Below are 20,066 nucleotides of genomic sequence, written 5' to 3'. Positions count from 1 at the left end.
ATTTTAAAATATAAGTCTCATTGGCTTTGTTGAGATTAGGTAATAAGGAGGATTTTGAATTATCCTGGGGAAGTGAAACATTAGTATTGAAAACTTGTCTTAGCTCCAAGTTTTAAAAGAACCAGGTCCTAAGAAATATACAGCAAGGATTTAGAAAGAATTCATGTCCTATTCTAATATCTTTTATGACAAGGTAAACAACTTGACTAAATTAAAGGAAAGGCAGTGGGGGCAGGGCCATAGGAAAGACTCATAGTTTGCCCCTCGTTGGCTTCCTCATTGATTCTAGAAAACATTCTTAGGTTCCAGGCTCTTTGATTTCAGATGCTGGAAGATGACTGTTAAGACAGGAGTAACTTGGAGGGAACTTCCTTTTTGAACCAAGGGCTTCATGTATGCTAGGCAAGCTTTCTACCACTGAGCTACATGATCAGCCCCAGGCCCTAATCTTCAGAGGAGTTCTTAAAAAGCTAAGCAAGAAGGTATATAAACATCTGGGCTGGACTGGAGCCATATCTAGGCAGAGCACCCAGTAGGAGATGGATGAATAGTCAAAAATTGGTTAAGGAATAGGTACCTGAATGTGTTTTGAAGATGATAGGGACTATGAGGAAATGGTGTGGGGTGGCAACTGTAGTAAACTTATATGTGTGTTTTCTTTACCTTTCTTTACCAAACCTTTGATAGGTACAATTTAGTTGTAGCTAGCCCAGTTGATAAACAAATTTGACAGTTGGAGAGCTGTAAAAACTGTACCCTGGCTGATCAAATCAGTCTTTGGAATTTTGTAGCTTCCAAGTGATTCTGATGTGTAGCCAGTGCTGAGAACCAATGAGCTAGCCTTTTTAGTCTTAAAAGATAATTTATTCTATTTTCAAAATACAACTATTTAAAATGTCATTCTATAAACTTCGTTTCTACTTAGAGAAAACAGGAATCTGTGTGCATTCAGGAATTTGGTTCTTTTACACTATTCTTGCTTCCAAATTGTTTTCCGTGGGGCAGAGTAGGGAGAAAACCAAAGACCTCGTCTATTTGAATTGGCATTTTTCTTTAATGTTTCCAACCTCTTAGCCTCAGTGGTTAGTAACTGTGGTTCATGTCAGAATCACTTGAGGGAATTAAAAAAATTTTTTTTTAGTTCCTCAAAAAGTAAAGTACTTTTATATCCCTTGCTGGGAGCTAGCCAAGGCTAACCTGCCCACCAGGATTGTCATGAAAAAGGAACTGTGCTCCACACTTCAGAGGTGGGAAATAGCTTTGTCCAACTGGAAGACTGTGTCCCACTTTCACCTCAGAGGAAATAATTCTACTTTGCAAATGGAGAAAGTTTGAGGGTAAATGGTTGTGGATTAGATTCAGTATAATCCCTTCTTGTATAATTTCTTCTGTTAAAACAATGAATGAAATATGTAGTTGTTTAATTCCCAACCAGATTCTTTGAAGGAAAGGATGATGTGTTATACGTGCGTCTTGTTTCTACTGTGAAGTTCAGTGTCCTTCTTGGTCCGTGATTGACAGTAAACACTTGTGAAGTGAATTCAATTGAATATAATTAGATGACTTTGACAAGTTTAACAACAATTCTTGGAAAGCTCAGGCCTGCGTACCTTACTTAAAATCCCTCAGGAAACACTCCTAAAATGAAAGATGACCAGACACCCCCAATTACAGCAAACTCTGCAATATATAGCACTGATGTCAGTGAGGACTTCAAGGGAATGAGGTGACTAGTCAGGGAAGGCTGGTTTCACCTTCCTCTTTCCTGTTACCTTCCTCTTCCATCAGCTCATGACCTGGTGATCACTCAGCAATTTCGTAAGACAGCATGACATGAGGGTGTGCAGATGAAGAGGAAATGGTGTGGGGTGGCAACTGTAGTGTTTGTATCTCATGGATGACATTAGTTAAGGGAAAGAGTAGGAATCCATACTTTTAGAAGCTGCTGCATTGCAAATGCCAATGATGATATAGCAGACAGAACTATTTCCTGCCCTTCCATATGACTCTGTAGGGTTCCTGGCTCTATCCCTTCAGGCAAGTAAAAGATTCTTTGGGAATGAGGTTTTTTTTTTTTTAAACCAAATTCTTGGCCGTAAAACTTAGATCCCTTCTTGAAAGTGCCCTTTAAATTCCTCTGACCTGATTTTATGAAGGAGGCTCTGTCTGCTAAAACCACACATTATTCATTGTTTTGTACATCAGCAAAATGAAAAATGTTGGAAAATCCATCTATATATATGCCTGTTGATATGTGGTACTTTAGATTATTCTTCATTTTGGGTAGACAGTATGTTATCTTCTAATTTAAAACCATTTTAGGCTTCTGGAGGTATTTAAATCCTTTGAATTTTCTGTGGAAAAATCACAGAATCAGGTTGACTGTGATCATTAAACTTGCTCTTTAATGGCCATTACAAAGAGAGATGGAGCAGTTTCCATGTGCCAGAAACTATGGTGGGCACTGGGGAACAAAGAGAAAGTTCCTGTTCTTAAAATTCAGACTAGGTGATGCCAAGGGTTTAATTCTACTGAGGAAGACCAAGTTTTAATCTGTTTTTATTATGTCTATTATAGCCAAATTCATTTCCATGGCTATTGCTGCTACCTAAAGTTAGTTCCTAATAATTTTGTGCCTGGATTATTGCAATCATTCCCTAAAGACCTCATTTTTACATTCTTATCTTCTACCTGGCTTTCCTTTATTCTATCTAGCTGGTCCATTCTATACTTTGTCACCATATTAATTTTCCCCAAATTGTAATCTTTTCCCTACTCAAAAGTCTTAGTAATTATCTCCCATCTTCCTTTCAAAAGTCATTTTATTTTGACTAAGGTCTGTGACTTTTCCAGCTTTGCTTCTGCTACTCCTCATGCACAGTGCATCTTAGCTAGACTGGTCTCATTCATCAGCTTCTGCTCATGCCCTGTGCATTTCCTCCCGTTTTTTTTTTTTTGTGTGTGTGTGTGTTGTCAATAATCTTTATATCCATCTAAATCCTGTGTGTCCCACACAGACAAGTCCAGCCCTTTATGAGGCTTTGCTTGACATCCAAAGCCCCTAATTACATATTCCTCACTTAATTCCTTTCAAATCCATTATCTATACAAATTATTTGATTTGGGCTTTGCTATTTTATATTTCCACATAATTCATAAACTCTTTGAAGAGCAGGCCCACATCTTAAACTGCTAATATCCCTGGCATTGCCAAATATAGCATATAGTACACAGCATCGCTTTACGTGATAATGAAACTGCAAACCAAGCTTGGAAATAATCTAGTTCATCCATTTAATATAATAACAACAAGTTATTAATTGGCCTCAGTGCTATCCCCTGAGAATGTCCTGGGTCAGGGCCTTGTTCTCTTAAAGTTAATGTTTCATCTTCTTTTTTCTTTTATCCAATTCAGAAAAGACTTATGATCTAGGCACTGAACATATCGAGTGATGCTAGGAACTCATCATTTCTTTTCTTTTGTTGTTCCTGGATTTAGGGGCATAGGAGGAAAAACTGGAAAGTGAGAAAATTTGTTCTGCGAGAAGACCCTGCCTACCTGCACTACTATGACCCTGCTGGGGTGAGATTCTGTGGTCAATAAACCCATTCAAATGGAAACCTCCACTCCATTTATGGGCTGGGCTTCTGATTCTCTGTGTTGTTCATATTTCCATTTTCTTTTCACCCTCCCACTTTTTTTCACCCATCTTCCTTTACCTTTTCCTACCTACTCACACTGCAACGATCTGAATCCCGATGCCTTAAAGGCCAGTATAAACTGAGGGATGGAATATAATAGCACTGTATTTTAATTTATTTGGTTAGCTCAATGTAATTTTTTTGTTTGCCCTAATCTAATATTTTTGGGGAAACTCAATCAGCCCAACACTCTGCAAAAAAGTGATAATTCCTCTCCCAGGCCAACTTGGATGAATGCATTATTTAATTCCTGCAATTCAGGCTGTTGATTGTTGAAGAGAGCTTTTTCCTCAATAAAATGAGCCAACTCTGGAGAGTAAAAACCCATGTTAGGGTTGAGTCCTTGGTCTTTGTTTATGGTGCAGGGCTCTTTGATCTGCTCCTGGAAGGTGATACTACTGTGTCAGGTGCAGTAAACATGCATCTTTTCTTTAGAGGGGCATGGGGACCTCAGCATCTCCACTTCTGCCACTTTCCTCCAGAGTTGAAGTCCAGCTTGACTTGCATATTCTCATGAAACCTCCCTGGCTCCATTGAAAGTGGAGAATGGAGGATCTGGAATGAATTTCCTTTAAGGTCCTTCTGCTATTATTTATTTTAATCTCCTAATACTTACCAGAGTGAGTCTATGAGAATTTTGCACCATTAAAATAAGATGTATCCATACAGTGTATGGATGAATGACTTCTCTTTCCTCTAGGGGGAAGATCCCCTGGGAGCAGTTCACTTGAGAGGTTGTGTGGTGACTTCAGTGGAGAGCAATCCAGATGGTAAGAATGGATTTCTGTGAGAGATGTGTCTCCTTAGACTCTGCACTCCTGTACATCTGGTACCAACATAATCAATCAATCAATCAGGCATAAGCGTGCATGAACTTGCTGTCTGAAAACCTTAGAGAAACCAATAGCTATTCTTTTCCCTGAGCTGCCCCTGCTTTCCAGACCTGAGGAACTGGAGTGTCTTTGTGAATGTCTATAAGTCCTTGAGCAATGCTGAGAAAATACATCACTTCCAAATTGGCTTAGATAGAGAGCTTATTAGCACCTGATATGATGACATTCCTTAAAGGAAATTTTTTACTTATCCAGATCAGGAAATTCCCCACAACAAAAGGAGCATTTATGCAACAAGAATTGTGGTGAGTGGATGGAGCACCTGGGTTACTATTAGGTCTATGCTACTCATTCAGCCACATGACCCTCAGTGAACCACCCCAGTATGGTGAATCTTAGTGCTTCCTCTCAAAACGAGGGGCTACACAGGATAACTTTCAGGTACAAGCTTATGCTGGACATATGGATAGTTATGTGGCTGTGCATTGACTTCTGAGGTGTAATGGACAAATGGAATCACTGGGCGATGTGGTTTGGATAGCCCAACCCTGATTTTATTTTGCCATTTTGGGTTTACGATGTTATAAAGGTGACAGGAAAACCATATCAACAAAAGCCCAGATTTTTACTACCCTAGGTCTGCCATCTCTCTGCCACCTAGAGCGATGCTTTAGTTTTGGAGAGGATCATGTGGCTTTTTAATTTGAGATGAATGTTTTAAGTGGCTCTAACTTAACCCTTGACAAAAATCAGTTCAAACTGTATGTAAAATATTGATGGTAGGATTGGTTTTGTTTTCATATGCATGTATAAACATATATGTATATACAAATGTGTATGCATATATATACATATGTGTGTGTGTATATATATATATATACACACACACACACACACACACACATACATATATATGAGACCATCAGCTCATGATTTATATTATAAGCAGAAAAAAATCAGTCATTAGATACCATTAGAAATTATTGCCAGGTGTGATGGCACATGCCTGTAATCCCAGCAGTTTGGGAAGCTGAGACAGGAGGATGGCAAGTTTAAAGTCAACCTCAGCAATGATGAGGTGCTAAGCATCTCAGTGAGACCCCGTCTCTTAATAAAATACAAAATAGGTCTGAGGATATGGCTCAGTGGTTGAGTGACCCTGAGTTCAATCCCTGGCCCCCGCCACCCCCCCCCCCGTCTCAAAAAAGAAATTATTTGTGAAATATTATTGGAATGCAAAGGTGAAAATTTTACTTACAAACTATGAAATAAAATGTTTCTCCTTGAGTATTTTACTTGTTTCTTACAAATATACACATACATATAGGATCATACTATGTACCCATCCATATGAATACAACATATATACTTATGTATAAATATACATAATCATACAATGTTTATATGTTTGAAAACCACATACTTTCCTGGGGATTTTTTAAAAAAGTGTTTCATGACCCGTGAGCAGGAGGGCAGGTCAGGTGACTTTCTGGTGCTCGTGTGTGAGCTGCCATTTTCTCTCTCCTCACAGGCAGGAAGAGTGATGAAGAGAACCTTTTCGAGATCATCACGGCTGATGAAGTTCATTATTTCTTGCAAGCCGCCACCCCCAAGGAACGCACAGAGTGGATCAAAGCCATCCAGGTGGCCTCGCGGACTGGGAAATGAAGACATGTCTGCAAGTCCTCATGCCCTCCAGAGAGAAGCCCTTGTATAAGCTTGGTCCAGGACCTGTCCACTTCTGTGACAATTCTACTGGAAAGGGTCAGGGGTGGGAAGTTTTTGCCAGAATGTAGCTAGCCATGTGCTGCATGATGTTCACCTGCACTGCCTCTCTCCCTGCAGCCTCTGTCCCATTCCATGTCCCCCGAGTCATATGACAAGCTGTGTGTCCTGGGTAGACTGTTTAACCTTTCCAGGCTTCAGGGCCTCTTTGGAAAAATGATGGAGATAAACTAAGGTGTCTGAAGTCCTCCCTAGCTTAAAAAACAAAACAAAATAACAAAAACAAACAATAGCAATAACAACAAAAGCAATGCCCTGTGATTTTAATCCCCATGAGAGTGAAAGTACCTCTAGTTATCCTGCTGGTGTCCTTCCTGGACTGAGTCTTGGCCTCCAGTGGTCTTGAGATGAGCCAGAACCTGACAGCCCTTCCCTTCAAAACTGTTGCCAATTTGTACTGAGAGGACTAGGCACTGACCTCTTCATTTTCTTTAGCTGTCTTCCACTTATTTTTGCCCATGAGAGCGTGTCACAGAATGAAGGAGAGCACGCTTCTTTCTTCCTTCCCTTCCCCAACACTTCCTGAGAGCAGTGGTGGATTTTAGGATTAAGTCTTATATTGCTTTTACCATTTGGGAGGTTTTATCTTCAGAGAGAAAGACCTGAGGCAGTCAGAAGCAGCTGAGGGTCCTTTCCAGGCCCTGAGGCCACACACAGGTCTATTCTACTCCCATTTGAGTCTGATCTGAAGGAAATCTCCTAGTGATCCTTTCTGGAGCATTTCTCTACTACTTATTGTAATTAGAGGGGGCCCAAATATATGAATTTCTTTTGAGGGTTAGTGGGGGGAAAAGGGCAGGTGGGTTCCCTGTATGAGTGAGGCCTGAGCAGCAGCCGGGCTAATGTGCCCCCATCTGTAGAGAGTGGAGGAGCTGGACCCCGGGCTAGCTGAGTAGATGGTGGCGTATAATAGTCAGCTCTGAAAGGACTTGGACCCTCAGAGCTTGTGGTGGTGCCTGTCACCATTGTGTAGTGCCTTCAGTTCTCCAGTTCATGATTGCTGTGCTTGAGCCTTAAACACAAGCAGTAGCTGCTCTGATGGGCTCTGAGGGCTTCATGGCCCTGTCATTAGTCAGAGTAATCTGACCTAGGACGAAATGGAAACCAGTTTAGTTTTTCATTCTGATCTCTAAATAGTTAACCATCTCCCAAATTGAGAAAGACAGCACCTATACAACCAGGTATGTGTGTGAAGGTGTAGTTCATAGTTTTCCAACTCTAGGTTTTTAATTTTATGGCTCCAGGAAGGAAAGGCAAGTAGAAAATTCTTCATGATTTGATAAATTCCTCTCTTGCCCTCCCTCAATTCCCCTGCCTTATCCATGTGATTGTGCACCTCTCCCAGATTGTTTTATCAGTAGCCTAGAGGTGAAGGGCTACCTTTTTCTCTAATTCTTTAGCACCGTGTCTTCATAGAATATGCACAATAGTTTTTTCTACTTTCAGTGTTAAACGTATTTATTATTATGGAGTCAGCATTATGTTTTGAAATAAATCTGACTTTTGGGTGTGATGACTCTGTTTTGCTTCTTATTAACCATTCTCCTTTTCTAGAACTCATTTTCATTTACTGAGTAATAATAACCCTCTTTTAGCTCTAAGATCATTTCCATGGTCTTATGGTTTTTAAATAAATTGTCAGTCTCTTGTTTTGGCAAGAATAGACCAAAAGTGAAGATAGGACTTAGAGAACGGAAAATACATGGACAGACTGTATCACTGATTTTTAACATATACCATCTTGATTATAACGTTCAGGCAAGCAAATGAATCCTTCAAGTATTTACATTAAGAAAAAAAATTTTCCTTAATGGAAAAAGAGTTTCTAACTGAAGAGATGCTATGTATGGTTGAACTGGATGGTTTGGTCTAGGTGACAAATGCTCCCTAGGACTTGCATTACACAATTGTATATTTGTATACTATGACCTGTGGGCATTCACAGCATCACTAAGTCTTCCTAACATAGGTATTGGTTCTTCCTGGTGGGAAGAAGGTGTCCCTTGACAAAGTGGACATATATAGAGAACAGATATAGATGATATGTTAGAACTTCTTTGATTTACAAAGCTCAGATCCTATTACATGCTACAATGGGCTAATCCACAAGGGTCTAAGCCCTGGTGTGACAGATAGTACCTTCAGTGACGTGGAAAAAGGAATGAACAAACTGTCAATTTCATTTGAAGAACATCTAAAGCCAGAAAGAAAAGGTGTCCAGCTTTGATTTGGGGTTCCAGTTTAGAATGATAAGAAAACAGATTGTTTAAGAATTTACTGTGGAAGGATTAAGAAAGGAGATTAAGACAGGTGTAGTGGCACATGCTTATTATTCCAGCAAATCTGGCTAAGGCAGAAGGATTGCAAGTTCAAGGTTAGCCTGGGCAATTTAGTGAGACCCTGTTTAAAAAAAAAATGGAGTGGGGGTTGGAGATATAGCTAAGGGGCAAAGTATCCTGAGTTCAAACCCCTGGGGTGGGGGAAGGAGAAAGAAAGAAAAAGAAAAAAAAAGGGAGGTTAATATCTTCTTGCTTTGTGTGACTGAGACTAAGTCAGAAAACAAAGTATCCAATTGGAAAAAATTAACACCCTTCAGAAGAAAAAGAAGGAGACATGTTAGGTGAGGATCTTACACATAGGTATAGAACATACTAGTGATTTAAGGACAGATGCTGAATTTCTCTTGTAAACACACACACACACACACACACACACACGTTTAAATTCTACCACAGAGAATGGCTTTCAAGAATAGAATGAGGAACTTGCTTAGATTAAGATAAATGGTTTTTCAATCGTAGCTGGTAGCCATTAAAGAAAGTTAAACAGAGAATCAACATCATTTCCTCTGGGTTTTGTGTGAAGCCTGATGTAGATATCCCTCAAAACCTGTAGGGTAAAAAGAAAATCACAAAAGTATTTTTTTATATATTGGATTTTATGTTCTGAATAAAAAGCTTCAAAACTGTGCCTGTATATTAAGAGATGTTGTGGAAGAAAGGGTAGTGAGAAAAGAAAGTTCTGAGAAAGTTAATTTAGTCTGCTTTAAAAAATAAACAGTGTGAAATTATAGCCCTCAGTGGTTTTTGGCCCAGTTTCAGAGCAAAGAGAAAATAAAATTTAGATGTCACTGGAGGAGAGAAAAGAGGATGGGAGGAGACAACTTTTATGATACCACATTTGCTACTTTATTTAAGTTGTGGTAAGTTTCAAGCGGAGAATGCTCACAGATGTTTTTGGGGAGGTCCTTTGATATGGTGGGGAATCTGGTAGTCCTGGAGCTTGGAACCTGGGTTCAAATCCTTGGTCTATGACTGAGTACATTTGCAACATCTCTAAGTATCTCTTACTGTAGCAAATCCTTGAGATGATCAACTTATATAGAAAAAAGGTTTTGGCTCACAGTTTTAGACGTTTCAGTCTGTAATTAGTGGGCCCTGTTGCTTTGGGGCCTGTGGTGAGGGAGCATATAATAGCAGGGAGCACATAGCAGAACATAGCTATTCACCTCATGGCTAGGAAGCAAAAAAAGAGGGAAAGGAGGGGGCTCTTTCAAGGTCACACTTCAATGACAGGAAGACCTCCTACTAGACCCTACCTCTTAAAGTTTCCACCACCTCCCGACAGAGACACACTGAGGACAAAGCATTTATCACATGGACTTTTGGGGGACATTCCCATGACAGCCATATACCATGTTGGCTGTCATCATCAACCATGTTTTCTGTTTTAGAGATGTGTTCTTTGGTCATAAAGGTGTCCGTGCTTTACAGTTTTTTTTGGTCTTTCCTAACAACTAGTTCAATGCTTACGCACAGGAGGTGCTCTATAAATAGCTATTAGAACAAAACAATTACTAGTTATAGTAAGTAGGTCTTGATATACCAACTGGAGCTTGGGAAGATAACTGCAGCTCTAATAGCAAACACTTTCTGTTTGCTATCACCATTCTAGGTAGTTTGCAAATAAGAATTCAGTGTTCAAAACAATCCTATGATATACCACATTATCCCTATTGGAAAATTGTGGCACAAAGGAAATTGTGGCACGGTGAAATGGCAATTTGAAATTCAAGTTAACACAGCTAGGAATTTTCATAATCAGTGTTTTAGCCAAGTTTGGCTGGTCTCAAATTCATAATTCGTGTTCTTAACCTTCTTGTTGAACTTCCTCTTCATAATACCAGAGTTTAATTAGAGCTGACTACAAGTGCCAGGAACTTTGCTACATATCACACAATTTGATTTTCTTACTTAATTTGTATAACAATCAATGAGGAAGCTTTATCTGCATTTTGGAAATAAAGAAAACAAGGTTAAACAACTTTCCTAAGAACCCTGAGCCAGGAGTTGAAGGAAATTCAAAACCTGGTCTGCCTGGCTTCTGGGTGTTCATTTAAGCATTCTGCTCTGTCATGGATGTACTTGGTTCTTACCACCTTTTCGCTATCTTGTTGCCTTGAGAAGCTGCAGCTTACTGTGCCCATGTGTCCTATCCTATCAGCTGCAACAATGTTTCCTGTTACACCACAGTCCATCATGACACTGGGTTTTAAGCTTTTCTTTGCTTAAAGGGAAACCTCTAGCGTTAGATACAGCCAAGCAAGTAGTTCTGCCCTGCTGATATTGGTTTTGAAGTTTATGGGGATTGTATTCTCTATGATTATGTAACAAAACATTTTGGGGGTATGTATATTTGTGCACTTGTATATATACCTAAAACTTTTTTAAAAAATCCAATTCCACTGATGATGAGCACAGAGTACATACACAGGAACAACCTATTGTATGATCAAAAATCATATTTTGCCAAAAATAAAAAAACAAAGAACATAATATAAAAGGGGGGGAACTTTACCAAAGATATATAGATGGCAAATAAACACATGAAAAGATGCTCAAAAAGGGAAATGCAAATTAAAACTACAATGAGATTTCACCTCATATTTATTAGAATGTCCAAAATTATAAAGATTGACTGTGCCAATTGTCAATAAAGGTATGGGGATATAGAAACTCTCATATACTGTTGGTGGGAAAGTAAAATGGTACAACCACTTTGGAGAACAACTTGACAGTTACTTAAAAAGCCAGACATACACATGTACTCCACTTGCAGCTGTATGTCCAAGAGAAATGAAAGCATATGTCCATACCAGACTCATACATGATTGTTCGTCATAGCTTTATTTGTAATAGCCCAAACCAGGAAGTGACCCTAATATCCAACAAAAGGTCAGTAGAGAAACCAATTGTGTGTATTCATACAATAAAATATTAAGAAATAAAGTGAACCATTGTTATCTGCAATATGGATGAATCTCAAAATAACTATACTAAGTGGAAAAAGCCAGATATTAAAGAGTACATACTAGTTAATTCTACTCATATAAAATTCTAAAAATTATGCACTAATCTATGGTGACAGAAAACAGATGAGTGGATGCCTGAGGATGGGGAGGAGGACCAAGAGGAATGTGTGGAAAAAATTACAAAGGAAAGAGGAAAGTTTTGAGAAGCATGCATTGGTTCATTTATCTGGATTCTGGCAATGGTTTCACAGGGAAAGAGGTATGTCAAAACTTGCCACAGCATACACTTTAAATATATGCAATTTATTGCATGTCAGTTACACTTTGCAAGTAGGAGGCTATGTATCTGGGGTTTGGCAGACCCTAGTGCTTTGCAGTGTATCGGCCCTTGACTCTCTTTGCCAAGATCCCTGCTATGTTCTTGGGGAGCTGGTCCAGGAGAAGTCTGCAGGATTTAAAGCACCATCTCTAATGTCTAAGTGAGGTGAGCAGCATCTGAGAGTAAAATCTGTATTACCCCAAGATGCTTTAGGAATGTTATGTTTAGGTTAACTGAGATTTATCATTGTTTGAATATTAAGCAGACATGTTCCTAAGATAAAAATCTTCAGCTTGACAATCTCCCTAAAGTCTTAAGGCCAGGTTCCTGCCTTCTAAAGACCTGTCCCTTTAAAATCCCAATGACATTTTTCATAGAACTAGAAAAAGCAATCATGATATTCATTTGGAAAAATAAGGGATGAAGAATAGCCAAAGCAATCTTAAGCAAAAAGAGTGAAGCAGGAGGCATCACAACACCAGACCTTAAACTATACTACAGAGCCATAGTATGGCATAATATGGCATGGTATTGGCACCAAAACAGACATGTAGACTAATGGTACAGAATAGAAGATTCAGAGACAAATTCACATAAATACAATTATCTTAAACTAGACAAAGTCTCCATAAACACTCATTGGAGAAAAGATAGCCTCTTCAACAAATGGTGCTGGGAAAACTGGAAGTCCATATATAGCAAAATGAAATTAAACCCCTATCTCTCACCATGCACAAAACTCAACTCAAATTGGATCAAAGACTTAAGCACTAGAACAGAAACCCTGCACCTAACAGAAGAAAAAGGAGGCCCAAATCTTCACTATGTTGGCTTAGGATCTGACTTCCTTAACAAGACTCATAAAGCTCAAGAAGTAAAATCAAGAATCAATAAATGGAACAGCAAAGGAAACAGTCAAGAACACAGAGAGCCCGTGTAATGGGAGAAAATCTTTACCACAGGCACCTCAGATAGAGCATTAATCTCCAGGATATAAAAAGAGCTCAAAAACCCAACGCCAAAAACCAAAACCAAAACCAAAAAAAACAAACACCCAAATAACCCAATCAATGAGTGGGTGAAGGAACTGAACAGATACTTCAAGGAAGAAGAAATACAATTGGTCGACAAATATATGAAAAAAACAAAGTCAACATTTCCAGCAATTAGAGAAATGCAAGTCAAAACCACTCTAAGATTTCATCTTGCTCCAGTCAGAATGTCAATTATCAAGAATACAAGCAACAATAAATGTTGGTGAGGATGTGGGGGAAAAGGGGAAAAGGTACACTCATGTATTTCTGGTGGCACTGTAAATTGGTGCAATAACTATGGAAAGTGGTATGGAGATTATTCAGGAAACTTGGAATGGAACCACCATTTGACCCAGCTCTCTTCCTCCTTGGCTTATACCCAAAGGACTTAAAATCAACATGCTATAGTGAAACAGCCACATCAATGTTTATAGCATCTCAATTCACAAAGCTAAAATATGGAACCAATCTAGATGCCCTTCAACAGAGAAATGTATAAAGAAAATGTAGTATATATACACAACTGAGTATACTACTCAGCCTTAAAGAAGAATGAAATTATGGCAATTGCAGGTAAATGGATGGAGCTGGAGAATATAATGCTAAGTAAAATGAGCCAATCCCAAAGAACCAAAGGCCGAATGTTTTCTCTGATACGTGAATGCTAATTCACAATAAAGGGGTGGGGCTAGAAAAGAATAGAGGTACTTTGGACTAGGCAAAGGGGAGTGAAGGGAGGGAAAGAGGTGTGGAGGTGGAAAAGACAGTAGAGTGAATGGAACATTATTATCCTATGTTTATATATGATTACACGACCTGTGTGATTTTACATCATGTACAATCAGAAGAATGAGAAGCTACACTCCATTTATGTATGATGTGTCAAAATGCATTCTATTGTCACATATAAATAGTTAAAACAATAGCGAAGAAGACATTCACTCTTTGTCAGTGTTTCTCCAAAGTTGTTGTTTTCTTCTTGATTTTACCTATGACATTTTGATACATTAAATTTTGATACATTTTTGAGTCTGAAAAAAAAAGAGCCATATGAAGCTGTCTGAGATTCTCTTTGTTGACTGAGGAGCTTGCTATCTGGGAGAGATGTTTCTAATGGTATAGGGAGAACAGAGGAAATGAGAGAATGAGAGAATGTGAGAGAATGTGGGAGCAAGTGGGCTGCCTCAGGGCAAAGTCAAGACACCACGAGAAAGTTGTTTGCATCCTCAAGTCTCTCATGTTGGCCTGCATTGTTGTGGCTTGCCTCTTTATTTCAAAATCAGAATATGGAAATAAATTCCTATTACTTTTTAGAGTTCTGATTAGTTGGGTTTTGTTTAGTGTGAAGTTTTTTATAATTGGAGAAGTCCCCTCTGAATGACACAGGAAATAGACTCTGTGAGGTATGTAAATCCAGGCAGCTGAACAAGTTTGCCAAGAAAGGCTAGAATGATGTGCCGCTGGTGTGGGAACTGGTGAGCTCACATAAAGATGAAGGTGTCTATAGTTCCTCAGAACAAGGTATCTCTAACAGAAGACAAATTCCCTGAAATGAATAAGTCTAATGATTCTGGATTTTTCTACCCCTATTATGGAAGGAAGTTCCTAGCTCATATAAGCAAATCAGTTGAATCTCTCTGAGCCTTGCACACACAACTATAATATAAAGATACTGACACCTACCTTGCACCAATAACCTGAGATTAAATGAAATACTATAAGGAAGATGACAGACAATAGCATGGATGTTCAATGTATGGTCGTTCAACAAGGTAATAAAGTAAGATTATTTTTGTCTCTGATCTGCTGAAGCTCTCAAAAGGACCAGAACCAAAAGTAGCTGTCAAGTACACCCACATTAAAGCAATGTGAGACATGCTAAGGGGTGGCCAAAAATGAGTTCTGAGGTTTCTAGCTCTTCCCCCACCTGAAAGATCTAAAAAGGCTGAAGAACTCAAAAGACCAGTAGAAAATTAGGGGGAAATTCTTTGGGTAAAACAATTGAAGTGTAGTAGACTTTTCCTTTCCCCTCCAAGGGCATGATGTTGGGGGTGCTTTCTTTTATCCCACGTAGGCCAGAAGAGGCTCTAAGAAGCTTTTAACCTGTGTCCCTAGAATCTGTGTAGCCCAGAGACTGGTGGCATGTCATGACCACCCTAAAAACGGAGGTTGTGGCTGACAGGTGTCCTGGAAGCAGAGGCAAGGAGAGTTGGCTATTCTGGAATCAGCCTGTGTGCCTACATTGTCAGGGCAAAGGATGCAGGAGTGAGTTTGGCAGCGTGGGCCACAAAGAAGTCTACCTGAACAGCAGGAGGATGATCTCAACAAAGGGGATGACCAGGGATCCTCAGAGATTGAAGGATAAACCTCTAGTAAGGAAAACATAAAATTAAATTTATTACAAAGAAAAAAAAGAAAAGAAAATGTTGGCAAAGCAGCCACAGAACACATATAACCTGATTCATGGGAGCTATATCTTAATGTTCTTGGGGTGAGAGTGAGTGAACAATGACTTTGAAGATCCATGAAAGCACTCTGAAGAGGCAGCTTTGAACATTTGCAGGCCAAGAGGAGACCAGAACTGGGTTAGGTCCCCAGCAACTGCTACTTTCCTGCTCCTTGCCACTCCTCAGCCCCCGTGGCATTTCATTTCTGAAAGCACTAAAAAGAGAAATGGAGGCATGGGCACACAGGAAGGCCCTTGCCACATTAGTCACCCTGACCACCACAGGCTTCTCAGGCCTTGCAGCCTAATGCATAGAAGACAGACTTCTCAACTCTAAATGAGGCTTGGAGCACTGTGGGAAAAGTTATATTTTAATTGCTGAGGTAAGATGGGTTTTTGACTTGAAGCAACTAGGGGGCATTTTATTATCTAAAGGAGACTGGAAACTGTAATGAAATCTGCCTGAGAGTCCACGCTGGGGTGGGGAAAGGTTTAATAATAGAGAACTGATTTGAATGTGCTATGAGAAAAAAAAACATTGAATGCTTATTCTAGCTGTCTGCTATGAGTCTGGCTTGGTCAACATAGTGGTTATAGTGGCTATTCTTAGAACAGGAGATATTACTCGTGAAGGCAAATGTGGCAGCCCTGAGGGCTGTCACTGTGTATTCCCAGCTCTGTCTTCTGGGCACATGCTAGGGCTACACTTCTCAGCCCCTTGGATTTGGGTAATGTCCTGTGACCAGTTCTGGGATGAGCATTTCATTGCTGGTATAGGACTCTGGAACTCTCTTTTCTCTACCAATGACAAGACCCATCCTGTAGTCTGAGTAGCCCCATGTAGCCACTGAGCTGTCAGTTTAGTTATTCCAAATTGAGATGTGCTATAAGCATAGACATATCAAATTTCAAAGACTTGGTACAAAAACGGCATCTTAAATCCCTCACAAATGATTTTGTATTTATTACTTGTTGAAAAATTATTTTGAATATAGTGGGTTAAATAAAATATCTTATTAAAATTTATTTCCACTACTTCTTTTGACTGTTTTAAATATGGCTATTAGAAAATTTAGAGTTTTATACATGGCTCTCATTTGTGGTTGGCCTTATGTTTTTATTGGACAATGTAGTTCCCAGTAGTTATTTCTTTCTTGGACTGGCGGGTTCCTAAAGTATGGATATGGAAAGTGTGGAGCAGATCCCACGGCCAATCAACAATGGATGCAGAATGTGAGCAAGAAATGAAGGTTTTCTGTTTCATGTCATTGTGATTTGGGGTTGTTTGCTACTATTGTATCACTAATACCCTCACTATCCTGATTTGTTCAGCTTGGAGGAGGAATGGCAGCAGAAATGAACTTTCTAGCATATTCTCTGAAATCTCTATGAATGTCCTCATCTTCATGTCTGACCACTAGAAATAGAAGAATCTTCTAGGGTTTTCCTTGTTTTTCTTATTGGCTCTTTGTTTAGTAGTAATTCAGCAGGAGAATGGCAAATTCCGTATCACTCTGTGGATTTTTCTTTGATTATAAATTTCTCAATATACAAGGAAGATAACTTCTTGGTTGTCTTATCTGCGGGTTCCAAATAAGGTAACCTAAGACCAGAAGACTCTTGTTTCAGTTTGGTCATTGGCTTCCTGTCACAGTGAGTAATCTGGTTGGATACGCAATGTACTTTTTCTGTTAGCTTCCTTGTCTGATTAGCCTTTCAGCATTGTAAGGTTCTAAGGATGTAAGGTTAACAGCAAATGTTAACTCCATCTGGGGAGATTCTGAGTCAAGATCTTTCCATCCTAATATTATATTTGAATTGGCTCATGTTTTCTTTGAGAACATTCACAGCTTTCTCTTGACTCTTAAGCCAATAGTGTTTCAAAAGGGCAACAAACCACATTTGAAAGATATGAGGAATAGCAGCACATGACCTTCACTTTGCTGCTTGAGGCATTTGTTATAAATAGTTTTATAATTTTCAGACTCTATTTGAAAAATCTCTGGTGGGACAGTTATAGATGGGATGGTTGGGTTGTAGTCTCTGGTTTCATTTAAAGCTTGGCAACAGGAAAGTAGTACATTCTCCTATCACCATTAACCAGCTGGGTGATCTTGGACAAGTCTCTTGCTCTCTGGGCCTCTCCATTATTTATTCACACTAGGGCTTTATAAGCTCACTTCACATTGTGGCAGTTGTTTGCAGCTGGGCATTCCTGAAAGAATAACAGCGGTCACTCTTATGGTCATAACCCAAGTAAGAGATGATAAGGTTTCAATCTCAGCCACAAAGGTGAGGCAGGTGGGAGTTAGGTTCAGTTGAAAGCTCCACAAATATTTAAAGAGGGTTCCTCAGATGTCAGCAACTGTGTTAAGATGGGAGATAAGTCAGCCTTACTCTATGCCCTCAAGGACCGAGACCCCTCCTTCTTGGGGAGAGGAAAACTTCCAAGCTGAAAATTACAACATCTTGTGACTGTTGAGTGCTGTGATGCATAAAAGAAGGAGAGATGGGCTGTTCAGAGAAGAATTCTTCCTAGAATTGATGGATAAATAGGATATACCAGGCAAAAGAGCAGGAGACAGATCTGAAAGCTACTTAGGAGGAATGAACAAGACAGGAAAGGCACTAAGATGACTGCCAGTATATGACTTAGTGACCTGGAAGTAGTTCATTTCATTAATGAGTGTAAGAAATAAAAAAAGAATAGCCCAGTTGATGGAAGGAATGATGCATTTAGATAGGGAAATACTGAATTTAAAGTTCCAGTTGGGAATCGAGGCGTAAATACCTAATTACTATTAGGCAGCTAGGGATCTACAAGACTTGAGCAAAGGAGAAAGACCAAAGCCAAGTTTTAAATTTGGGAGTTATGAGCATGTCTGTGGGTATTTGAAGATGTAAGATTGGATAAGAACATCCAGGGATGACAGGAAGTCAGGAAGGATCCATGTATTTATTCACTGACACATTCATTACTTACTGAGAGTCTACTATGTGGTGATTGAAGAAGGTGAGATCAACATGGTAAAGTGTACACTTCAAAGACAAACAGGTGTGTAGACTCTACTTTAAAGACACCTAATGGTTCAGAGAAAGAGATAAGTGGGCAATAACTAGATGAGATAGGAAACAAAGAACACAAAGAAAATAGCTGGAGTTGAAAACTTAGTTGGATTTCATCTACATTTAAAAAAACATTTTTTTTTTTTTTTGCCAATGAGGGAAAATAACAAAAATTTCAGTTGATTGTACCCATAACTTAATATTGTTAAATTATAATATTGTTAAAATTTATAGGAATTTCATCATATTTATTAATATAATAGTTTGATTCTCCTCTCTATTGAATAATTCTTCTATTCTACAAGTGATAAATAATTATGCTTCAAAAGAAATTGATACAATAAACTTTAATTTTGAGTTAAGTGGTATTTATGTGCCCAAATTATCCAAACATGTCCTCTAGGACTTATATCTGCAGATAGAAATTAATGCCAGTGAATCATACAGATGAATACTGTAATGAGTTTATAGGTCCACCTCAAGAAAATTTAAAAATAGAAAATGGCCAGACATGGTGGCACACACCTTTAAACCTAGTGGCTTGGAGGCTGAGACAGAAGGATCACAAGTTCAAAGCCAGTATCAGAAGCTTAGTGAGGCCTAAGCAATTTAGTGAGACTCTGTCTCAAAATAAAAAACAAAAAGGTCTGAGGATGTGGGTACGTGGTTGAGTGTCCCTGGGTTCAATCCCTGGTACTAAAAACAAAAACAAACAAACAAACAAACAAAAGACTTAAGGAAGAGAGTCTAGAGAACTGAACTGGCTTGGGATTTTATTTATGCTAAGTAAATAACTAAAGATTTTGAGTTTTGCCCTTTCCTCTTGTAGGCAATGGAGAGCCATTTGTTAAAGGGAACCAGGTAGCTATCTTGGAGGAAGCTGGCTGAAGAGATGGGAAGATCAACTAGGGGACTATTGTGGTTCATCTGTATGGGAGGTAATACAAATGTCAACGGTAGAAATAAAGGTGAACAGTGAACTGTTTCATATGAAGAATCTACAGATTAAATAAGATGGTGACTGAATAAGATGGTGAGAGTTAAGAAGTACTCTTGAACCATTGAGACAAGCAGTTCCTTAACAGAAAAAGCAAATCGGAATGAGATTGGGTTTGGGATATAAGTTTGAAAATAAGAAGAGAGTGAGGACGCAGGATAGGCTTAGACTCATGAACAAGGAAGTAAGAGCTGAAGTCCTAGGAGATGTGTTCATCAAAAGAGAATATGTAGAACTAAAAATCTGGTACAGCTCTCTGTCAGGACAATTGGGAGGACCCATAGATGGAAATCAGGATCAGGGAGAGGAGCCAGCAAAGGGTTGGTTGGTAGAAATATAATCAGGAGAAGTGTCTCAGAACCTGGGAAGAAGAGAGATTCTGCAAGAAAAGGGAAATGGTCAACAGTGTCAAATGCATAGAAATGAAGGAGGCTGAGACTTCAAAATGCTGTTGGGTTTGGTCGTGAAAGCATCATGGTGATCTTCAAGACTTCAATTAAAGAAGATGGTAAGGGGAGAAGTCAGTGCACAGAAAGTGAGGAAGGATGGGTAGGGAAGCAGAGGTTGTAGACT

General features: G+C 39.1%; 1 protein-coding gene across 1 annotated transcript in view; it reads left to right on the top strand.

Annotated features, from left to right (window-relative positions):
* Plek (pleckstrin) overlaps positions 1–7,833 on the top strand; it is a 30,524-nt gene extending 22,691 nt beyond the window's left edge. The window contains exons 7-9 of the mRNA XM_046422537.2: positions 3,500–3,583; positions 4,403–4,472; positions 6,067–7,833. Coding sequence (XP_046278493.1) covers positions 3,500–3,583; positions 4,403–4,472; positions 6,067–6,203 — 291 coding nt within the window. The 3' untranslated portion in view covers positions 6,204–7,833. The remainder of the gene's footprint in view (positions 1–3,499; positions 3,584–4,402; positions 4,473–6,066) is intronic.
* The last annotated feature ends 12,233 nt before the right edge of the window (positions 7,834–20,066 follow it).

The sequence above is a fragment of the Marmota monax genome, unplaced genomic scaffold (assembly GCF_021218885.2).
Source record: "Marmota monax isolate L192 unplaced genomic scaffold, Marmota_monax_Labrador192_F-V1.1 WCK01_AAM20220418_F8-fsc00015, whole genome shotgun sequence".
Lineage (NCBI taxonomy): Eukaryota > Metazoa > Chordata > Mammalia > Rodentia > Sciuridae > Marmota > Marmota monax.
The sequence above is the reverse complement of the archived record's forward strand: the minus strand, read 5'-3'. Positions and strand labels throughout refer to the sequence as shown.